A 20,417-nucleotide genomic window follows, 5' to 3' on the forward strand; every position below is an offset into this window, starting at 1 on the left:
TTTTCTCTACTAGGTTTTTCTAATGCTTTAACCATAAACTAGGTTTTTCTAATGCTTTAACTAGAATGGTTGTATGCTTAGTTGATGGTAAATAATTGAATCAACCATGATCCTCTACAATAAAATCATTTGAGTAAGAAAACAAATGTAATTAAGGACTTGCACTCAATCATATAGATATTGTTTGCTTTGAACCCAAAGGGATCCTCACGGCTTTAAAACACATATACAAGATTAAAAGGAATCTATACTTATATGGCATTAGGAACTTTAACCTCTATTTGATGTGAAATGTCACAAACCACCCCTTCATGTAGACACAACGAGGATGTTGTGTTTCATAAGATTATGGGGCCAAACAAATAAACACCCTCTACGGAGTTAAACAAACCCCCACATCGGGTTCGATGATCAGTTTTGATACCATTTGTAATGATATGTACCCAATTATATAGATATTGTCTATTTTGGGCCCAAAAGGATCATCACGGCTTTAAAACGCACTTATAAAGTTAAAAGGAGTTCATATTTATATAGTTTCAGAAACTTTCTCCTCTATTTGATGTAAGATGTCACAACAAACCTTCAAAAAGAGACAAAAAAGGGGAAAATGAAAGGGAGAGTGTATGAAGACATAGAAGAGAATTATGTATCTATCAATTCAACCAAAACATTTTAGGATATCTTATAATTTTACTTCATTGTGGGAATTGAACTCCTATTCTTCTTATACTTCAATCAATTTCCTAACCTTCATTATAGTCAGGAAGATTCAAGACAATAGAGTATGTTATTCGGAAAGGGGATATGAAATAAGTCTTTTCCTTTTCGGTCTTTTTAAGAAGTAAAAGGAAGAAAACCTTTCAAAGCTTAAGATCTAGACCATGAATGTCATTAATTACCAAGCATCCCATTAGTGTTCTAATAACACTGGAATGGACTTGGCATGGTTGCAACCTGAAGATATGGAAAATACACATGATAAGTGGATGTAAGGAGATTTTTAAATCAACATTAAAGAGGGAATAATGTAAAAATCATTTTACTACAACTATTGAAGGTAGGATCTTACTCAAGTGCAAAATGATGTGGAGGCCTCCAACGAAGAGAAACTTGAACATGTCCTTTGCCTAGTCAATATTTCTTGGGGTTGCCTTGAGAATCCACGATAAGTAAAAACAAAATTAGAGAGTACAGTAAAAGGAATGATACTTGACTAGATGAGAAATGAAAACAAAAGGATGAGAACATCGAAAAGGAAAGCCACCGAAAGCAAAAAAGACGAAATAGCATAAAAGTATTCTGAAGGAAAAGAAGTGGTTTTTTTGTTGCCCAAATGTGTCGCAAAGGAGTTTTTAAGTAGCGTTGAAGATGTGTGGTTTCCAAAAACAAATTTAGTATTGATCATCATGAACATTGTCCTTGATTTACAAAATTTATTCAATTAGTCAAAACATCATTGGAACATCTCATTAGACACATGGATGAACTAACTCCCTTTTTTGGGTAGTGTTAGGTAACATGTGAACAACACAACATCCAATCCATGCTCCAAGGCACCAAACTTGAAAATCTAAGTTTAATGATTAATTCTAAGATAAGTTGATCCTAGTTTCTGTAATTTGTGACATGATCTAATTACTAATTCACTGTGGATAACCCACAACTGAAATTTGTGTCACTATCCATGACAGAACTATTATCCTCTAATATTATGAAAACGGAGAAATAAATGAAAGAAAGAGGACAGTATTTGAACCCTACACTTTTATATGGGCATAATTATCTTAAAATTTACGGCGATCTTAACATTCGATAACTTTTGCTCAGTGTGGTATTCATATAGAGTCAAGTTACAGCTATAAGTTAAATTGTCACAGTATACAATTAATGGCATGAAAAGAAGAGAAAATTGTGATAGCATGGCATGAATGCTGAAGATAGGACCCAAATCCAAAGGGGTATGTGCTGACGTGGACGGGCCAGACATAGAGAAGAAGGGGTGGAGCCCTGATATGACCACGTAAGGACGTGGGAAGAAAGCGCGACTGCTGCGGTGGACGCCAGGCTATAAATGCCACGCCTACTGCCCGCGTGTCACTAGTCCACTAGCGCCAACGGCCTCAACCGCTCTCACTCCAAGTCTCTGCCAAAGCCAAACCATATCAATCTTTCCGACTTCAAATCAGAAACCGAACACAAAGATCAAATTCGGATTTGCAACGGAGAAGCAATCACGATGAGGCCCAAACGCAATCGAAAGAAGCGAAACTTCGAATCACTTCCATACAACAAGAAACTCCGGTCGAAGCTACCTCGCCGGAGACGATCTCAGATCTCTCCAATTTTGTACACGACTTCGAACTCGAATGCTGTCCGTACGAAATCTGGTTTACATGCTTTTCCATTGCGTTCAAGTTCTTCATCTTACAATTCGAGTAGAATTTCAAGTTTTCTGAGGAAGAGAGAGTTTGAGGAGATAGGAGCTTCTGGAGCAGTAACTCGAGGAAACGAGAAGGTCCGGAGAATTACTAGATCTTATTACCGACAGAAGCAGAATGAGAGAAAGTTGGAGATTGGAGACGGTGGTGTAGAAGCGTCTGAATCGTCCTGTGTGGAGTCCTGTTCTGGAGCAGATGTTCGAGTCTCTGCAGAGGCAAGTTCTAAGTTCAAGAGAAAAAATGCTGAAAATGCCAAAATAATTGGAGGAAACGAAAATCCGGAAGCAGTTCTGCGATCCGAGATTTCATCGATTCAACAAATCGCCGGTGAAAATTTGAAGTCCGATGCCAGAAACATCAAGAAATCTTCGGAAAGGAAAGACAACGACGTAACTACTTCAGTTACCTCTGGCGTGGAATTGTCTTCGGAAATGAAGTTTCAGAATGCGAGTTCACCTCTTGGAAACAGAGCTTTAGAATCTGAGATCTCGCGAAGTTCACGAAATTACGTCGATGCGAACTTCACTATTTCGAATTCTGGTTCAAATTCGGAACAGATGCCAAAGGGCTTAGTTTTTGACTGTGATCTTTGCTGCTCGGAGTATCTGTCATACGATGAGGTTTCAGATTATTCGTCCAGTCACGAGATGCTAATTTCCGAGATGCAAACGGATGTTCTCCCGGAAAATCCCGAACTAGATTTCTCCGATTACACTCCGTCTCTCTTCTTCGAGTCTGGAAGCGAATTCTCTGAGAGATCAGAGGGAGATTCGACTCGGTCACCCACTTTCTCGTTGTTTGTTCAGTATAATCAGCAATTTTCCAGATTAGCTTCTCGTCTTGATGCACGAGTTTCTTCATCACTCGTTCAAAACGAGTATCGAGATGAATTTACAGTAAGTCATCGTTTCTGTGCTTTGAAATTTAGTTTTCTCATTTAGTCTGACCAGTAAGAAAAGGCAAGACAAGAAAAAGAAAAATAAAAGAAAATCCGTTCAATTCTTTTATTTCTTCACTGTTTCCACGGTCTCATGAAATAATCGGAGTCTATCTCTTGAGTTTAAAATTTATTTGGTTTAGTTGTTGAGGTTCGAAGACGAGGACGACGAAGAGAGCTACCAGAGGTTCAGAAGCAGAGAGAGAAAAGCGTGCCTACATGACTATGGCAAAGAATACTGCTCCAAGACGGAGTACGGCGGTCTCGTCGCCGAGCAGCGGTTATTGATGGTACACTGGATACTTGAGGTCAGTTTTCTCCGACCAAGTTTCCTTCTACAAAATCGCTGTGGTTATAAGTAATCATTCGTCAATTCATCGCCGGTGGCGATCTTTTTCTGATCTAAAACAGTCGCACAACTTTTTCGTGGTTTTTTGGGCTGTTCCACAAATCCTCTGGTTAAATACAGCATGCATAGTTATAATCATATTCTTTTATTATTTGTTGATCATCGATCGATCTGTCAACTAAATTACTGAGTTAAAAATAAAAAATAAAAGTGACTAAAGGTCATAAAAATATAAATTTATCAAATAATTTACTTTTAAACATTAAATTGTTCATGTTATATAATTTTGTTTATAAATTTAATAATATTCATGCACCATACAAGAATTTATTTGAAATACGAGGCTCTGGTATAGAAGGCTCTAAAGATAAAGCTGCGAAATCAATCTTTTCCTCACCAAACCAGGAGTATTTTTCTTTTCCACGCTTCAAGTAGTTCATGAGCGTGCGTTCAATTTGATTGATGGGGAAAATATTTCATATAACTATATTTTGCTGCTTAATGTGATGTCTATTGGAACTGCTGATTTACTGCATCACGCATCTAGTCTCTAGTATTGGCGACACCGCCAGTGATCTCTTTACTTTGCTTCTGTTGGCTACTTCTCTTCTCATGTATGGCAAAGGTACTAGGTCATGGAACGTGAACATCTAGTTCAAATATTCCCATTTTGTTTTTTCTGGTCACTTTATGTTGGTTACTTGTACTGTATGGGAATGGAACATTGCACCGGCAATTCCATGGAGTTTTCATGCAACTTATTGAGTAGCATACAACGTGTTTAGACTGCTCTGACGTTTCATGTAATATTGCGCGGTAGCATGCAATTTTGTGAGTTTGTAAGTTGTGTAATGCTCTTTTTACCCGACTGAATCGAATGTTGAAGGCACCAATGACATCTGGAGTTTGTTGAACCAAATCTCGGGGCACCAGTTTTCCAACACATAAGAAGTGCGCTGGGAATGATTCAGTTTGACGGGTGCCATTGCAAATGATTGCCTCTTAATGGTTTGACATTTTTTTCACCAAGTCTTGCTTTTAGGTTTACCATTTTAACAAAAGAAATAAAAAAGTAATTTTTTACATCTAATTGAAACTTCTAATAATATTTTAAGAAGTACCTGAGATCAGAAACTACAATCATTGAATTATTTTTAGTTTTTTGTCTACGAAAAAAAAATGGAGATTTGACTTTTTAATACAATAAGGAGCCGTGGGAAGATCTGAAATCCCATGGAATTACGATACGCAACAACTTTCGACCATCTGAATTAGAGTTAGAATATCAAATCATATTGACATGACGTTTTAATTTTATTTTCTGAATAGTAGTTTACTTTAATAGGGAGCTTAGGGACTTTGCAGTTGGTGGTAAATCCTCACCAGTACTGGATTTTAAATTTTGCTTGTCTGGTAGGAGTAATCTTCCTTTCCTATGATCATGCAGAGGCGGTCCGGCTTATTGAGTGATTGATATATTGGTTATGTCGATATCAATATATAGTATTGTTCTTTTTTTTCATTAATCACTGGTTGACTCATCCATGTTCCCTGAATTAGCAGCAATCTGCCGCAAAGGAACTCCAGAAAGAGACCCTGTTTCTAGGAGTAAACCTCCTTGACCGATTCCTCAGTAAAGGATTCTTCAAGAACAAAAGGAGCCTTCAAATTGTCGGAATAGCATGTCTTACACTAGCCACGAGGATAGAAGAAAACCAGCCTTACAACAGGTATGGTTAAACTTTTTCTGTTGTTTCATTTTCATCTCTTTTTAGATAAAATTAGTTTTCTTTTGATTTATCAAAAATGGGAGAAATGGAAAGAAATTAAAGTTCTGATTATTAGGTTATTTCTGTTTGGCTCTTGAGAAAACAAAATTTCTACTCAGCTAAGTTTAACTTCATGCGTAGCTGGGCTGATTTTTTCATTAAAAACACCAAAGAACATAAGATTAAAATTTTAATTTGTTCTCCTATGGCTTTTTCTTATTTTTGTCAATCAAATGAAACACAGGAGGAAAAGCATAAGTTCTCAATTAGCTTACTGCCATTTCCGTAAGAAAAGACCTGTTTGGATACTATGGGGTCTTGGGTAGGAAGTTTCCACAGCATAAATTTGATAATGATTTTACAGTAAAGAAATTCCCCCCAACTCTATGGCATATCCTGATTTAAACGTCAGTAGACATGTTTAAAGCCCACCGTGCCATGAATTGTTAATGTGGATACTAATGACAAACTGTTACTTATGGCATGAAAACAGTATGTAAAGTACAGCTTATTTGTGGATTTCTTCATATGGATACGTAAGTTGCAGTTCCCATAAATTTTCTTATATACATGTGATTTTCAGCCTGCGGCAGAAGACATTTTGCATAGGAAACAATGTGTTTAACAGGCGTGAAGTGATAGCAATGGAATGGCTGGTGCAGGAAGTTCTCAATTTCCAGTGCTTCATGCCCACCACCTACAACTTTTTATGGTGTGCCATTTCTCCTCATCAAATTCTTGTGATGAATGCAATCTGGGTTCCATGAACACATGCCAACATGCTCTTTTTGTCCATAAATTTTTTTAACTGTTTCCTGTACATGGGTGCATGAAAAAAATCCATAGGTTCTACCTGAAAGCTGCAAGGGCGAGTGCGGAGGTGGAGAGGATGGCCAAGTACCTGGCAGTGCTAGCGCTGCTGGACCATGAGCAGCTGTGCTACTGGCGCTCAACTGTTGCGGCAGGGTTGGTCATCCTTGCTTCTCTAGCAGCCAATCAAGATGCATCCTGCCAACGGGTCATGGAGGTATTCATAGAGCGAAGCATTGTCTTTCTTTCAGCTGTTTAGTTCAGTGAGTTGAGTGCTTTCTCAGTGCATCTAATTTGCACATTATTTCCATAGGCTTAGGAGTATATGCACATTCCCTGAAAATGCAACCACTGCATTATGTTTTACATAGAATTAAATCTGTCCTGTGATTTGGGTGAATCATATTTGAGATTTTAAGAGATTTGGCGGCCTTCGCAAATTTTGCTCTATTATTGGTGAGGTCTCCTTGTGTGCTTGTGTCTTTGCAAATTAAGGTTCAGTTTATTTACTTGTCTTCATTTTCATTTATTTCCATTGGATATCCAGACTTTCTTGACATGTCCTAAATAAACTTCCTATGGAATTGTCACGAAGAAAAAATAAATTTTGATTGCAGACCCACGTAAGAACGAAAGATGATGATCTACCTGAGTGCATAAAGGTAAGGAATAAAACCAAATGATAGTGTCCTGTCATTCAGTCACCCTTTTTTCTACAATTGTTTCTCCAAAATGAAATTATGAATGCGGATGTCATGGTCCCATTTTTAAGATAACGTTGGTTGACAAGATCCCTGATACTGTATATAACTGCAACAGAGTATGGAGTGGTTGGTAAAGTACGTGTCCTAGCAGAGAAAAATAACGCGAGCGATAATTCGGAAATTGAGGAAGTTCTTTCCACTCTGGGCAAAGGACATGGATAACCGGTGGGTCAAGGTATTCTCTTCCAATTTTGATCAATATAGTAAGACAATTCTATTTCCATCCTAATGCAATAGTAGCTGATGCTTCATGTATACTGTCCATAAAGAAAAAGAATTCTTATCTTTTTTCATATAGCCACTCCATGCCTAAAAATTTGATGAACTCTTTTATCGACAATAAGCTTGTTATTATGCAAGTCATGACTGGCAATCACAAAAAAGTTCTGCCAGTTTATTTTTTTCATTCAAATCTTTGAGAGGACATCTGAGGGATCTCTTTTATATATATGATCAAAGTACATATGAAATCGTGATTACCGCAGCTAAGATTGCTTTGAAGCAATAATCATGCCTTGAGATGTCAAACCACCTGAAGTCTTAACATACTACCTAACCAATGAACATGAATTACTATTCAATTTTTTGGCAGGTAACTCCTCTTCGTTTGTTCGCATACAAATTTATTGGGGAGAACGCATGTAAACAACCCAATACATTTGTTGGCGGCAGTGAAACAATTTTTTGAATTCGTGGGACTTAAAAAAGTTAAAAATAGGGTTTCTTGAAGCTATTCCAAAGTGGGAAAATGTTGCATGCGACCTAAATCATTTATTTACCCTATAGTCTATACTCGAGGGGTGGGGACAAAGGGTACAGTAAGTTGTGTTATGAATGATGCAACCTGGATGTTGGTCCAAAATATAATCAAAGTGAAAATTTCCAGGAAGCCTTCTTATAAAGAAGAAGTTATGTAAAACAGTAAAAGGCAATCTCCACCAACTTTTCTTCTTCCTTTTTCTTTAAAGAGAATTATTTATTAATGTTATGTTTTGTTTTAAGAAACTATTAAGAAAAGAAAATTGTTAAAAAATTATTTTTTCATATTTTGTTTTATTATAAAAAAATTAAAAGAAAATTAAATATAATTAATATTAGTTAAGTATTTATGTATTGTTAAATTATTTAATCTTTATATATAATAATTAAAATAAGTGAAATAAGTTTGAAGTCACATGTAATGATAATTTATCGATTTTAATTTTTTTTATTTTTCTTTTCTATATTTTTTTTTCTTACATTTTTCTTTCAAAATTTTTAAAATCAAACGAAACCTTAATGATAAGGGGACTTTAGAAAGTTATTTTATTATCTATCCAGTCTTTCTAAACTATTTATAAAAGGAGAATTCCTCCATCCTTAAAAGTCCACAATACTCTTATTACTTAAAAGAATTTATTATTGCATTTAGCTATGAAATCTCTTTAAGGATGTGAATCGATCTACCTAACAAGTAGAGGTAGAAGACTAAGAATGGTGATGGAGCAGTGAAAAAACGTCAATATTCTTAAATGAAAAGAAATGAAAATGACATTTTTTTTTTTAATTTAGATCATGAACTTTTTTCTTTTTTTTTTTTCTAATCATTAACATATTTTTCAGATTTTTTTTTTCAACTGTAACAAGGGCCAATTGCTCTTTGAAGGGAAGTTCAGACCTCATCCATTGTGTTAACATCAAATATCATACTAAAAAATGTCTTCTTTCATAGTTCTAATAACTCTTAAAATGAATTCATCATTGTTGATCCATTATCCGTCCAAATAAGACTTTTTCTTAACTAGTCATCTTTAATTTCTTAAGCAAGTTTTTCTCCACTCAAAGATGATGGAGAAACTGAAACTACATTTCCAAAATTAAGATTATAGGTTAGGAGTTTTGCTTCCCTCATCATCCTTAATTTATTTAGTATGTTTTTCCCCACTTAAAAAAATGAAGGAGAACACCAAAGCTACAAATTAAAAAAATGATTTGATTTTGTGGAATTTGTGATGTTTAACTTGATTGAAATCAAACTAGAATGTTGATGGAACGCTTAGATATTAATTTCTTTCTATTTTTTTTTTTAAAAAGAAGACATGGTTTATGAGACTAGGTTGAGCCCTTTATGGCATTTGATCACTTGTAAAAAAGACTTGAGTTTAAGTCTCCTCTCATGATACTATAAAGAATTTGATAATGGAAATGGTGAGTTATTATTTCTTTTTAAAAATTATACAAAAACATATTTTGAATTATACATATCCTAAAATTAAGAAAAAAAAAATTATTTCCAAAATTAAGATAGTGTAAATATTGGCCGAAGTTAATTATTATCATTACATGTTTGATTCTATGTATCTCCTTCATGATTTCCATTTTGTCACGCCATTATTTCCCTTAATGAAATCTTCTATTTTTTTTAGACAAATTAAACCCATATTCACATGTGGATATAAATTCCTAAATAATCTACACTCATTACGATTTTTTCCTACCTATTTTTAGCCCACCATAAAACTTAAAATAATTCAATCCAAAAATATATGCAAATGATTTTACCTTGCCCCTGTGTACAAAAGAAAAGAGATCCATGAGATGGATCTGTTATCTTTTAACGATTAAAATAATTTGTTATCTTGTAACAATTAAAGTGACTTCCTTCTTATCAACTTCAACACTTTCTCCACTAAGTCTTCAATGGGTTTCAAATTCTTTGGTAAATATAATAAACACTTAACACATTTTTATAAAAAGGGCATATTGATTATTTGAAATGGAGGAGTCTTTTTCGGGATTAAGTTTGAGTTTATGCTAAGAATTTAATTTTCAATTATTATTTTTAATTATGTCCCCATAAGTCTTTTTTTGGTATTGTCCCAAATCAAACCTTAATACAAATAATAAAAAACATGTCTTCTTAAATACTCCAATTTAGAGCCGACTTTGCTGCTACAATACAAGAGAAAATATATTGTGTCATAGGGGCACTAGATGGTAGTGTGTCATGGACTTTCTTTTGTAGGTTGTTGAGTATAAAGCGTATCTTGAACAATCTTTTAAAAGTTGAATTGAATCGGTTGGTCTGACAAATACCAACCACGAAAACACTATGTTGGGTCAACATTGACACTGAGAGACGAAAGCCATTAGAGTAAATAAAATTAGATACCCTAATAGTCCTAGTCATAAATGATAGATACTAGGCATTGTACGTATAGACCTATATAATGTTCTACCTAATTCGTTAAATATCCCGCTTGGGGAGGATGTTCGTAAGAATAAACTCAAAGGAATTAATAGGAGTTACAAGTAGTGGAACATGTAGTTTAATTTAATGCAAAGTGAAGAACCTAAGTATTGATATGTCGCGAATCCACTTGAAAGAAAGGAGTGCCTTCAGAAAAGCAAACATAGGTTTTGGGTTAAGTCCTGCAATAAATGCAATTCTCATGTTTAGTTGTTACTGTTAAGTTTGGAACCTTGAGCAAATTATCAACAAGGAAAAAAAGGTGTAGAGGGAAGGGTTGTTTCATTTTTGGATGTAGGACAAGTATGTTCAAAAGATGAGCGAATTAAGTATCCATAAGAAGGATTAATCCAATCCATAATAATGTATTGAAAAATATAAATTTTTTGTTACTTGACCAAACATCACAAGAAGCAAATACAATATTAAGTATCCATAAGAAGGATTAACCCAATCCATAATAATGTATTGAAAAATATAATATTTTTGTTACTTGACCAACCATAATAAGAAGCAAATACAAATATACAATCCATAAGATTGATGAAGTAACAATTAATGCAAAAAAAGTCAATTGGAAAGCAATAATCATGCTTCTAATCTTCTGAGCTACCAACAAAAGCACTATACCATTTGATACCTTGATCAGCCAAAAAATTGTAATAAAATGCATCATGGAGGCCTCTCCAGTCCGGTTGGCTACATCAGACCGTTTAGGTGTTAAAAGTGGTTGGACCGCTGAGCGAGATGAACTGGCCGATTTCTGAAGAAACGGTCAATGGATGGTTTACCAAAATATTGCCGGGCTGGTTCAACTTCCTAAACGCAAAGAGGTGCACCACTGAGCCACTCAATTGCATCAAAACCTATGTACAATAAATTTAATAACAATGTGACATATGGATTTTTTTCCAAATTTACATCATATAAAATCATTATAAAAATATTTAAAAATAACATAAATTAATTAATATAATAATTTTTAAAATTTTAAAATAATAAAATATATAGACATATGGATAAAATTAAATATTATTATTTTCATTTCATCTCTAAATATATCTTTATACTTAAATATTATATATATATTATTTAATAAAATTTAAAATATTAATGTATTTATATTTATTTTTATCATTTAATTTAAAATATCAAATTTTAAAAAATGAAATATTATTAAAATTTATATATATATATATATATATATATATATATGCATTCTTAATTTTAAATAATATTTTAAATTTTATATAATAGAAATGATATATTTATTACATTATTGGTTCTATCACGGTTCAATAACCAATTTGACTATTGAATCATAAATTGATAATTGATAATTTTTTTAATTTAATAATCGATCCGACGCTGAAAGTATTGATATTGAAATTTTGAAATAAAAAAAAAAAAAAAAAAGGACCTTTAAGAGCATTTTTGTCATATTGAAATTTTTAGCAATGAAAATCACCCTTTTATTAATATTTTGAAGAGACGATCATACCTTTCACGAAGAACCTTTTCAACATTTTTTTTTAAATAGTTTGTGGGTTGCGCTGCCTTTTATATAGTTTTCCCAAGGAAAAAAAAAAATTATTCTCCAACATCTTGGAAGTTGGAACAGATGCATGGTAAAAGAAAGTGCTCAGTGGAAAGTTGGACGGGACCTCCAATCTGACATAGGTTGACCCATTACCAAATGCGTGTGTTCTCAGCAACATTTTAAAGTCTTGTTCCACAAGATCTCTAGTCCCAGGCTACTTTCCAGAAACCAAGGCAAAAGATATATGTAGTAATTCAAAACCTAAAAACTTACACAGCACTTAACAAATCAAATCCTAAGATGAAAGTTAAGAAGCAGCATAGGCCTAAGGTCCGTTTATTTACACCAAGGCCATCTGGGTATGAAATAATTTAATCCAGAATTAATTAGGACAAAGTTCTGGTTGATTCTTCCACGTGAAAATATTGCTGAAATAGTGATAGGATGATATTTCAAGAGAGTCAAGAAAAATAGTCTTTGAATAGAATCATACCAGTTTGAATTTTGAGGTGGAAATGAGTTCAGAGAACAGATGAAGGGAAAATGAGAATAATGGATAAACTGGACAGCATTAGAACGATGGTACAACAAATCAGAATCTACAGAGTACAGTTCTGCTATTTCAAGTGTATAAACAGAAGTAAAACCTAAAAATCCATGAAAATCATACAAAAAAAGGGAAAAAGAATCAAGTGTAGAGAGACATTTTGAGCACAGTAATCATATCATTCCAAGCTTACAGTCATCAACTGAATCAACAGGAACTATTGGAGGCTCACCAGCGGGTGATTCATCAAGATGAATCTGTGCGTATTCGTTAACAAACCCCATCTTTTCCCTGTAAATGATCTCCTTTTTTTCCTCCTCGGCCCTTCCAACCTTCTCCCTGGTCATCACACTCACATCCTCAGCTGCCTTTGTAACCATGCTTAATGCGCTTGAAACCCAAGAAGCCCCTGTGGCTACATAATGGTTATTCATGATAGCAGATCCTGCAATGCTTGCCTTCTGCTCTGCAATTGCAAGGGCAGACTTTGTCTTTTCAAACACTTGGTATCGCTCATCCATCTCTTTAACCTTCTCATTGACCACAGCTGTTCCAATGCTTAGCTTCTCACTCAGACCCATCTTACGGTCGATGGAAGCAACTGTAGCAGAGGCATTTGAGACCAGGTGATGCTGCTCATCAAAGGCTTTTGCCTTGTTGATAGCATCCTTTCCCAAAACAAAGCCCTTGGCTAGCATGGTGCTCACCACATCTTCACCCTTCTTAACAGCAGAATTGGTAGTGTGCAGCTTTTCCTCCTTTGCGGATGAAAATAAAAAAGAATATGTTGAAAGTATTTAAATATTTGCTACATATACATACATCTGCTCAAAACTTGACATATTTCCTTTATCCTCATACATAAAAATGAACAACTAAGAGTGCTTTAAATTTGTTTTTATGATATTTTTTTTTTCAAGCTCAAGGCAAAAGCTTAATACACACATGCCCACCAGAACACTATTTTAAGAAAGCATGAACTATCTAGCATGGTGATTGAGGATTGGTATGACTTCATCAGTTACCTGACTATTTCTCATAATTGGATGCAGCTAGGATACTGCTGGCAGACAAATGGTGGAAAAACAAAACATGCCTTCTATAAATGTTTTATGTTTATTGGTTAAAATACATGAATTATGCAAGAAAATTGATGAGGCTTCCTCCTAAGTTGGCTTCATATGTATTGGTGGTTCATTACCTAACAATTTAAACTTGTTGGAAAACAGATTGCTTAACATGTCATTAGAGCCTCAGTTTTTAGAAAGTCTCAGATTAGAACCTCAGTGCTGGTTCATTCTCCCATTTATTGAACTCACTTGCAACTGAACGGAGGCTGCAAGTAAAATATGGGGTGTTATAGCCATAACCAAAGTCAACTTTACATATATTGTTAGCTCATCACCTAACAGAGTGGGTTCATTGGCTGTCTAACAAAAAAAAAAAAAAAAAACTAATATAGGTTCACTTTTATCTTCCTCCAGTTGCACATGAATGAATAAGCTATACATGCTTCTGAATCATCCCTACATTCTGAGTAATTGCAAAAATTGTTGCTTAATCAATTTTTCCTTCAAAAAGGGGGTGGGTGTGTAAAGAAAGACAGTGCATAGCATGAAGAGTATTCTATAAAATATTTATATATTCTCCCTAATTAATCTTAGAAGAAATATTTAAACTCATAGCAAAAATAGGGTGTTATAGAACACAAAGACGGAAAATACACTATATTTCTCCCTTCTCTTTTTTCCTTTCTTTTCTTTTTTCACATGCAAATCTTGCATTTTCCTTTAGACTCATTCAAATAACCATGAAGCTCTTTACTCTCAACCATTAAAATGTATATCAGCTTTAAAAAAAAAAAAGGATTGACATGGATCCAGGCATATATATATATATTTTTTTTGATAGGAAACCACACAAGAATATATTGATAGAAAAGAAGTACAAAAGGAGGATGAGAAATCCTCCCTCCAAAAGAAAACTAAACAACATGAAAAAATAACAAAACACTAGACCGTCCAAGGATATGTCACAGACAACAAGTGCAGGGAGACATATCCCATGTGCTTCTTCATTTCATGTCAAGAATGACATGGGAAGTTCACACAATTTGAATTATCCATTTAACATAGATTGAAGTGCCAAATTTCCAGATGCTTTGAAGCATTGCACTCAAAACAGCACAGTGAATCCCTTATTTGATTTTCCCCCTATAATTTAAAAGAGTATCTAAATGCCACTCTATTTGCATCTGTTGAGTATGACAATAGATCAAACACTACTGCATAAAAACAAAACAAAATATATAGACATGGATTATAAGAGCCATTGGTTTACCGGGCTAGGTGGAAGTGCTCCAGGAGGCAGCTGATAATTGTCAACAGGTGTTATAGAGACAGAAAGATCAGCTATGGTGGCTCCCTGAATCAACACAGAAGTAAGAAGATCAACAAATATTTTCCAAATGGGCACCTCATTCCCCATAAGTTGGGTTTCGGAAGGCATCTGGGGTTTACACATCCAACCCTCCCTTGAGGCAAGTGGTGGGGGCCTAAAAAAAATTGCCTTAGGTGGGAACCCTCAATATGCAAGGTTTGCATCTGTTGTGTCATGCCATGCACCCAAATCTTCATTAAGAGTCATTTTATGCATGGAACTATGGCTTTAATTTCTTTATTTTGTAAATGATTATTAATCCGAATATGTTTGCAATCTTTTCATTTTGAAGTTGCTCCTTCCTTCAAAAAATTGGGAAGTGTTCTTTAGATGAATTTAAAAATGACTTCCATCATACAATTTTCTTTTTGGCACTGACATTCACATAAAGATGTGAAACTCACCAGAAGATTAAGAAAAGATATACAAGTCACAACAGTTCACATAATAAGGAGCCTACCGTCAGGAGCACAGCTGTGTCTGCTCCCTGTGAATTCTTGAAGGTGACATATGCAAGCTGAGTCTTTTCAGCCTCCCTGCAAAAAATACCACTAACTTTCTTCAGAATGACTTCTTCAAATAAATTAATTAATAAATTGCCAGGCAATTTGAGACTGAAGAGGGCTAACCTTTGCATTTCAACATATTGTATATCACCAGAGAAAGAAAAGAATTCTTTAATATCCCTCTCAGTGACAGCCAAGGAGATGTTGCTAACTTTAACTGTTCTTATCTGTAAGAAGAGAAAGAAAAGAGCAGATGAATATATATTTACTTTTCTACTAAGAAATTGCAGTATACAACCAAATGAACTATTCAAATAGTTTTGCATAACTTGATATTGAACAGTTTGAGAAATGATTTCATATTAATGGAGAAATTTGACATAACCAGGGAATCTTACCAAACCGTCACTATTTATTTCTTTATTATTACCATATTAGTTGTTATGATGCAAAAAGCAGATATTTGATTAGAAATCAGAAACCAAATACATATTCATCGCTACTGATATTCATCTCATGAATTGAACCACATTATCATTAGCACCAACCAATGGTTTTCCTAAAGGTTTTTTTCCTCACATCTGAAACAGTAATTGTCCAGTTTGGTGTAAAGGCCGACTGGTGATCCACTCCAATCCTTGGATCAATATGGTCCACTTGGACCTGCACATAACACACTCAATTAGGTGCTTCTAAGAGAACTAAAACGGAAAGCCTGACAACAGGATATGTTGTTCATGTTGGTATCCTGAAAAGTAAAGTCACCAGAGGAGTTAAGGTAAGAGAAAATAAGAAAGCTAAGTAAAAAAGATTAGTACTTCCTGCAGTGAAGCGTCATAGATAATTGAAGTGTTACAATCAAAGTCACAACAAGTGACCATTGATCTCAATAAAATTTCTCTAATCTTCTTCAATTTTCCATTTTATATAGAAAATGGCAAATTTGAAAATGTTGAGGTTTTAAATAATTTTTATTATATTTAATTTTTTTTTTCTTCTTATTTTCATTCAAACTAAGAGAATTTGAAATTCCTTCAAGAAATTTTTTTCCCCATTATCTTAAGTACTTTCCAAGATTCAAACAAAAGCCAGTGGCCTTAAAGAGCAGAAATGAGAGAAGATACCCAAGAAATGAATTGAAGAGAAACAGCAATAAAATTATATCAGGCATTTTATCAGGAGAAGATGCATACAGAGCAATACATGTGCTTGCTAAAGCTCGTCAACATCACCCATTCAGGAATTGAAAGGCGTGAAAAAAGAAGAGAGAATCAGAATCGTGTTACTTTGCTTCTGTCTGAATAAAAAAGTGAGATAATAGATAGATCAAAGCCATTCCACTTTCTAAAAGTATAAAAGGAAAAGTATTAGATCAGTTTATGACTAGATTAGCTGATTATTAGTAATTATTATCTTATAGTATACGCAGATGATATGAAGCTTTGCAGATAAGGAAGATATCGGTTCAATGGATCTTAGTTGAGTAAAGTCTGTTGTCCTTTCAGATCGAATCCAATTCTTTTTTCATCCTACATTTTCTCAGCAACCAAACAGACATAATCAACATTTTCAATCCAACTACTCTCATGCCCTGACACAACATTCACAGATCTCCAACAGTACATTCAAACTCAAGAACAGAAATTAACGAAACCAGATCTTGCAAATCTCAAAACCAGCAAAAACCAAACAAAACAGACAAAAAAAAAAAATCAAAGTAATAAGAACGAAAACTCACCGACATTTGAAAAAGTATCTTCAGGACCTCAACCGCGAAAATCGGAGATTGAAAGAAAGCAAAAGAATAAGAAGAAGAATGAGAAAAAGGAAGATTTGGTGATTTCGTAACTGAAAGCACGTCGGCAGGCAGAGACTACTACGATGTCCGAGACGTTCGCGGGCCACGCCGAGTTTACCGTGTGTGGACGAAGTCGCCCACTCCCTTTAATTTTCCTTTTCCTGTTTTTTTTTTTTTTCGGCCCTTTTCTAATGTTGCCAAACGAGCCATTGCGCTCGTGACGTGTTCAGTTATTGCTTTCATCGATTGCGACGTCGTTTAGGCCCTAGTCCAAAACGTAATTACCCATAAAAATATGATTATAAAGCTCTTGATGACAGCTACAAATAAAGATATTTAATTTTACTTTAAAAATATAATATAATAAAAATAGAAATACCGTATTATTATTATTATTATTTTATCAAAATGTATGCTTCTTGTCATTTATATTGTAATTATTTCATACTATAAAACAATCATTAAGTAATTGTATTATGGTTCTTATAGTCACAAGTTCCATTCTAAAAATAATGAGTGGCACAAATTTTGAGGTTTCATGCAATATTTTTGATCCATTAACAAATTAAAAAAGTTATCAATATTCAATTCGATTGAATTGTGATCAAATAGATGATGTCATAAATATATATTTTATTTTTTTATTAAAAATAAAATTAATTTTAAAAAATAAAAATATATGTAATTAACACTTTTAATAGCATTTATTTTAAAATTTTGATATATCAAATTATATTATAAAGATAAATATAAATATATTAAATAAAATATATATTTAAGTTTATTTATATATTTTATTATTTTAAAATGATTATATTATTTAATTATAGTATTTTCATACTTATTATAAAAATAACCATGAAAGTAAATAACTAAATATTTATATTTGTTTAAATATTTATATTTGTTTAAATATTTTATATAATAAAATTTTGAAATGAGTATTAATACAACATTACTAAGTTATATAACAAAATATTATACAACACACTATAACTTGTTTCTTTTTAATGAAGTGAAGTACAATGTGAAAGCAAGCCTGCCTCCCGAGGGTGATGGGTTTGGAACTTTGGACCGCTTTAAGCCCACTGGGGTTTGTTCTCTAGGATGATAACATGTGATAATTTGTGTAGCACGTTTATATTGTAAAATATAAACTACAACATGATATAATTATTAAATATTCATGTGTTATTTAATAATCAAATCCTTGGAAATTAATTTTGATCCATTTATTTAAAATTAAATTTTAAGTGAGTTAAATAAATTAGAGTAATAATTAAGTTAATCAACTGATAAAAACATATAAAAGTATATATATATATTTAGAATTGTAACTAATAGAAAAGGTGAAACCTCTTCTCACCGAATTGAAACTTCTATCTTTTCAATCATTTTGACCATGATTATGTTATCCCAATAAAAACTTATGCATGTTTGGGGAACATTTTCTTTCCTCATTTTTGGTAGTGAATGATTAATTATGTTCTTGAAAAGCTATAATGAATTGGCTAGAAATGCATAGTTGATGAATATATATATATATATGCCTTTATCCTAAATCATGAGCAAATTGACAAACTTTGTCTTGATTCGAGATTATCATATATATATTTTTTAAATCTCTTAAATATTCTTGAAGAGATCATTTTTTTCCATTGTAATAGGAAATAATTGCTCTTTAAGATAAATACATACATCATATACAATGTTAACATTAAAGATTTTGCTTAAAATGTGTTCTTTCATCGTTCCAAGTACTCATGAAGTGATAAAACTTTTGTTTTCCTCATCATCTTTAATTTTTCCAATAGGTTTTTCTCTACTTAAGAGATTCAGTGATGTCACGAATGAAGATGATGATTTGATTTTACTATAATAGGAAATTTGTGATGTTTAGCTTGGTTGAAATCAAACTAGAAATAATACTAATGAAAGGGTAGAACATTGGTGAAAGGTTAGAACACTAAAGCCACAAACTAAGAGGATGATTTGATTTTACTATAGTATAAAATTTATAGTGTTTGGTTTGATTGAAATCAAACTAGAAAGAATATTGATGGAAGGTTAGAACATTGAAATTTTCCTTTGAAGTCATGGTTTGTGTGGATGGGTTAAGCCTTTTAGGGCATTCAACCACCTTTGGAGAAAACCCAAGTTCGAGTTTCCTCTCTTATCGACGATACCATGAAAATTTTGATAATTTGACAATGGAAATGATGAATTTTATTGTTTCTTTTCAAAAATTTATAATTAATTGTGAATTATAGAAAAAATAATAATAAATATCCTAAAATTAAGGAAAATAAATATTATTTCCTAAATTAAAATAATTAAACATTAGTAATATTTGATTGCTCTTAATTTATTTAAAATAAATATTATATCTTAAATTACGATAATAAAATATTTTAATATCCTATTACTCTTGATTTATGAAAATATTAACTAAAGTGGATTCTAAATCATCATGTGTCCTACCATTTTGTGTCCTAGTCTTATTCAAGTGGATTCTAATCATCATGTGTCCTACCATTTTGTGTCCTACTCTTATTCTCTTTTGTTCTTTCCCTTAATAACAACTTTCTACCACTCCATGTCCTACTTTTGTCCTCTTTTGTTCTTTCCTTGCATAACAACTTCCTCTAGATTTTTCATAGCGTCCATAGTGTGCACATTCTATCCTTCCTTTAAGCTTTGTCACCAATGATTCGACTATTGCAAGTGTTCTTTAATAGTAAAGGATAGAACCATTGTTTAAAAGGAATTCAACTTTTCGCTCAGTTTCCATAGACGATACTAGTGTTGTATGTCAAAAAAGAGAGAGTCATTTCTATTGTAATCAAAAGGTATATATAAAGGTTTTTTTTTTTTTTTTTTGTGCCACATGGTGTATGGATGATGACATTCATTTTGGAGAAAAGTCCGGGAAATTATGTACTTAATTAACTATGCTTACACGAAGGAAGCAACATTGGAAAGAAATAAAGCTTGTATTGCATTAGAAGTCTTGGCCAAATAAGGTTATCCTTTATTTATACCCACCCAAGGAACTCTTTGAAACCCACAAAGGTTCACTACTACTCTAAAATTCTCTGGAATATCTTATACAAGTTTTATGTACAAGCTATATACAAGATGATTATGAAACTTTCTAGAATAACCCACACATTTCCCTTGTCTTTCATTCTTGTATGGAGATGTATGGTCATCTCTAAACTTCTCTATAATCTTTCACACTTTTCCACTAATAGACAAGTTTAAATTGGTTTAGGAAGTTTCAAAAGC

General features: G+C 33.1%; 2 protein-coding genes across 8 annotated transcripts; one reads left to right on the forward strand and one right to left on the reverse strand.

Annotated features, from left to right (window-relative positions):
• Positions 1–2,118: 2,118 nt before the first annotated feature.
• LOC100257582 (cyclin-SDS) lies at positions 2,119–7,476 on the forward strand. Its single transcript, XM_002281451.3, has 7 exons — positions 2,119–3,337; positions 3,522–3,686; positions 5,291–5,457; positions 6,080–6,208; positions 6,343–6,523; positions 6,924–6,968; positions 7,126–7,476. Exons 1-7 carry the CDS (start codon positions 2,240–2,242, stop codon positions 7,156–7,158), a joined length of 1,818 nt encoding a protein of 605 aa, XP_002281487.1. The 5' UTR covers positions 2,119–2,239; the 3' UTR covers positions 7,159–7,476.
• Positions 7,477–12,372: 4,896 nt separating this feature from the next.
• LOC100252458 (binding partner of ACD11 1) lies at positions 12,373–17,300 on the reverse strand. 7 transcript variants are annotated; one of them, XM_019219601.2, is made up of 7 exons: positions 17,070–17,299; positions 16,525–16,628; positions 15,911–15,994; positions 15,455–15,558; positions 15,286–15,361; positions 14,727–14,810; positions 12,373–13,144 (listed from the first exon to the last, which is right to left on the reverse strand). In XM_019219601.2, exons 2-7 carry the CDS (start codon positions 16,558–16,560, stop codon positions 12,560–12,562), a joined length of 969 nt encoding a protein of 322 aa, XP_019075146.1. In that variant the 5' UTR covers positions 16,561–16,628; positions 17,070–17,299; the 3' UTR covers positions 12,373–12,559. The 7 variants fall into 7 exon arrangements, with proteins under 7 accessions (XP_019075146.1, XP_019075152.1, XP_019075149.1 ...); XM_019219607.2 differs by having other exon boundaries at positions 15,880–15,994; positions 17,070–17,298; XM_019219604.2 differs by lacking the exon at positions 14,727–14,810 and having other exon boundaries at positions 17,070–17,300.
• Positions 17,301–20,417: the final 3,117 nt, after the last annotated feature.

Source organism: Vitis vinifera, chromosome 1 (genome assembly GCF_030704535.1).
Source record: "Vitis vinifera cultivar Pinot Noir 40024 chromosome 1, ASM3070453v1".
In the NCBI taxonomy this organism is placed as follows: domain Eukaryota; kingdom Viridiplantae; phylum Streptophyta; class Magnoliopsida; order Vitales; family Vitaceae; genus Vitis; species Vitis vinifera.

Excerpts from the sequence above, each read along its gene's own strand:
- LOC100257582 (XM_002281451.3), top strand. The coding sequence starts at position 2,240 with ATGAGGCCCAAACGCAATCGAAAGAAGCGAAACTTCGAATCACTTCCA. Across the intron at positions 3,338-3,521 it reads AGTATCGAGATGAATTTACA|TTGTTGAGGTTCGAAGACGA; the intron begins GTAAGTCATCGT and ends TATTTGGTTTAG. Across the intron at positions 5,458-6,079 it reads GAAAACCAGCCTTACAACAG|CCTGCGGCAGAAGACATTTT; the intron begins GTATGGTTAAAC and ends TGTGATTTTCAG.
- LOC100252458 (XM_019219601.2), bottom strand. The coding sequence starts at position 16,560 with ATGTTGACGAGCTTTAGCAAGCACATGTATTGCTCT. Across the intron at positions 15,995-16,524 it reads GCAAGCACATGTATTGCTCT|GTCCAAGTGGACCATATTGA; the intron begins GTATGCATCTTC and ends TGTTATGTGCAG. Across the intron at positions 14,811-15,285 it reads ACACAGCTGTGCTCCTGACG|GGAGCCACCATAGCTGATCT; the intron begins GTAGGCTCCTTA and ends GTGTTGATTCAG.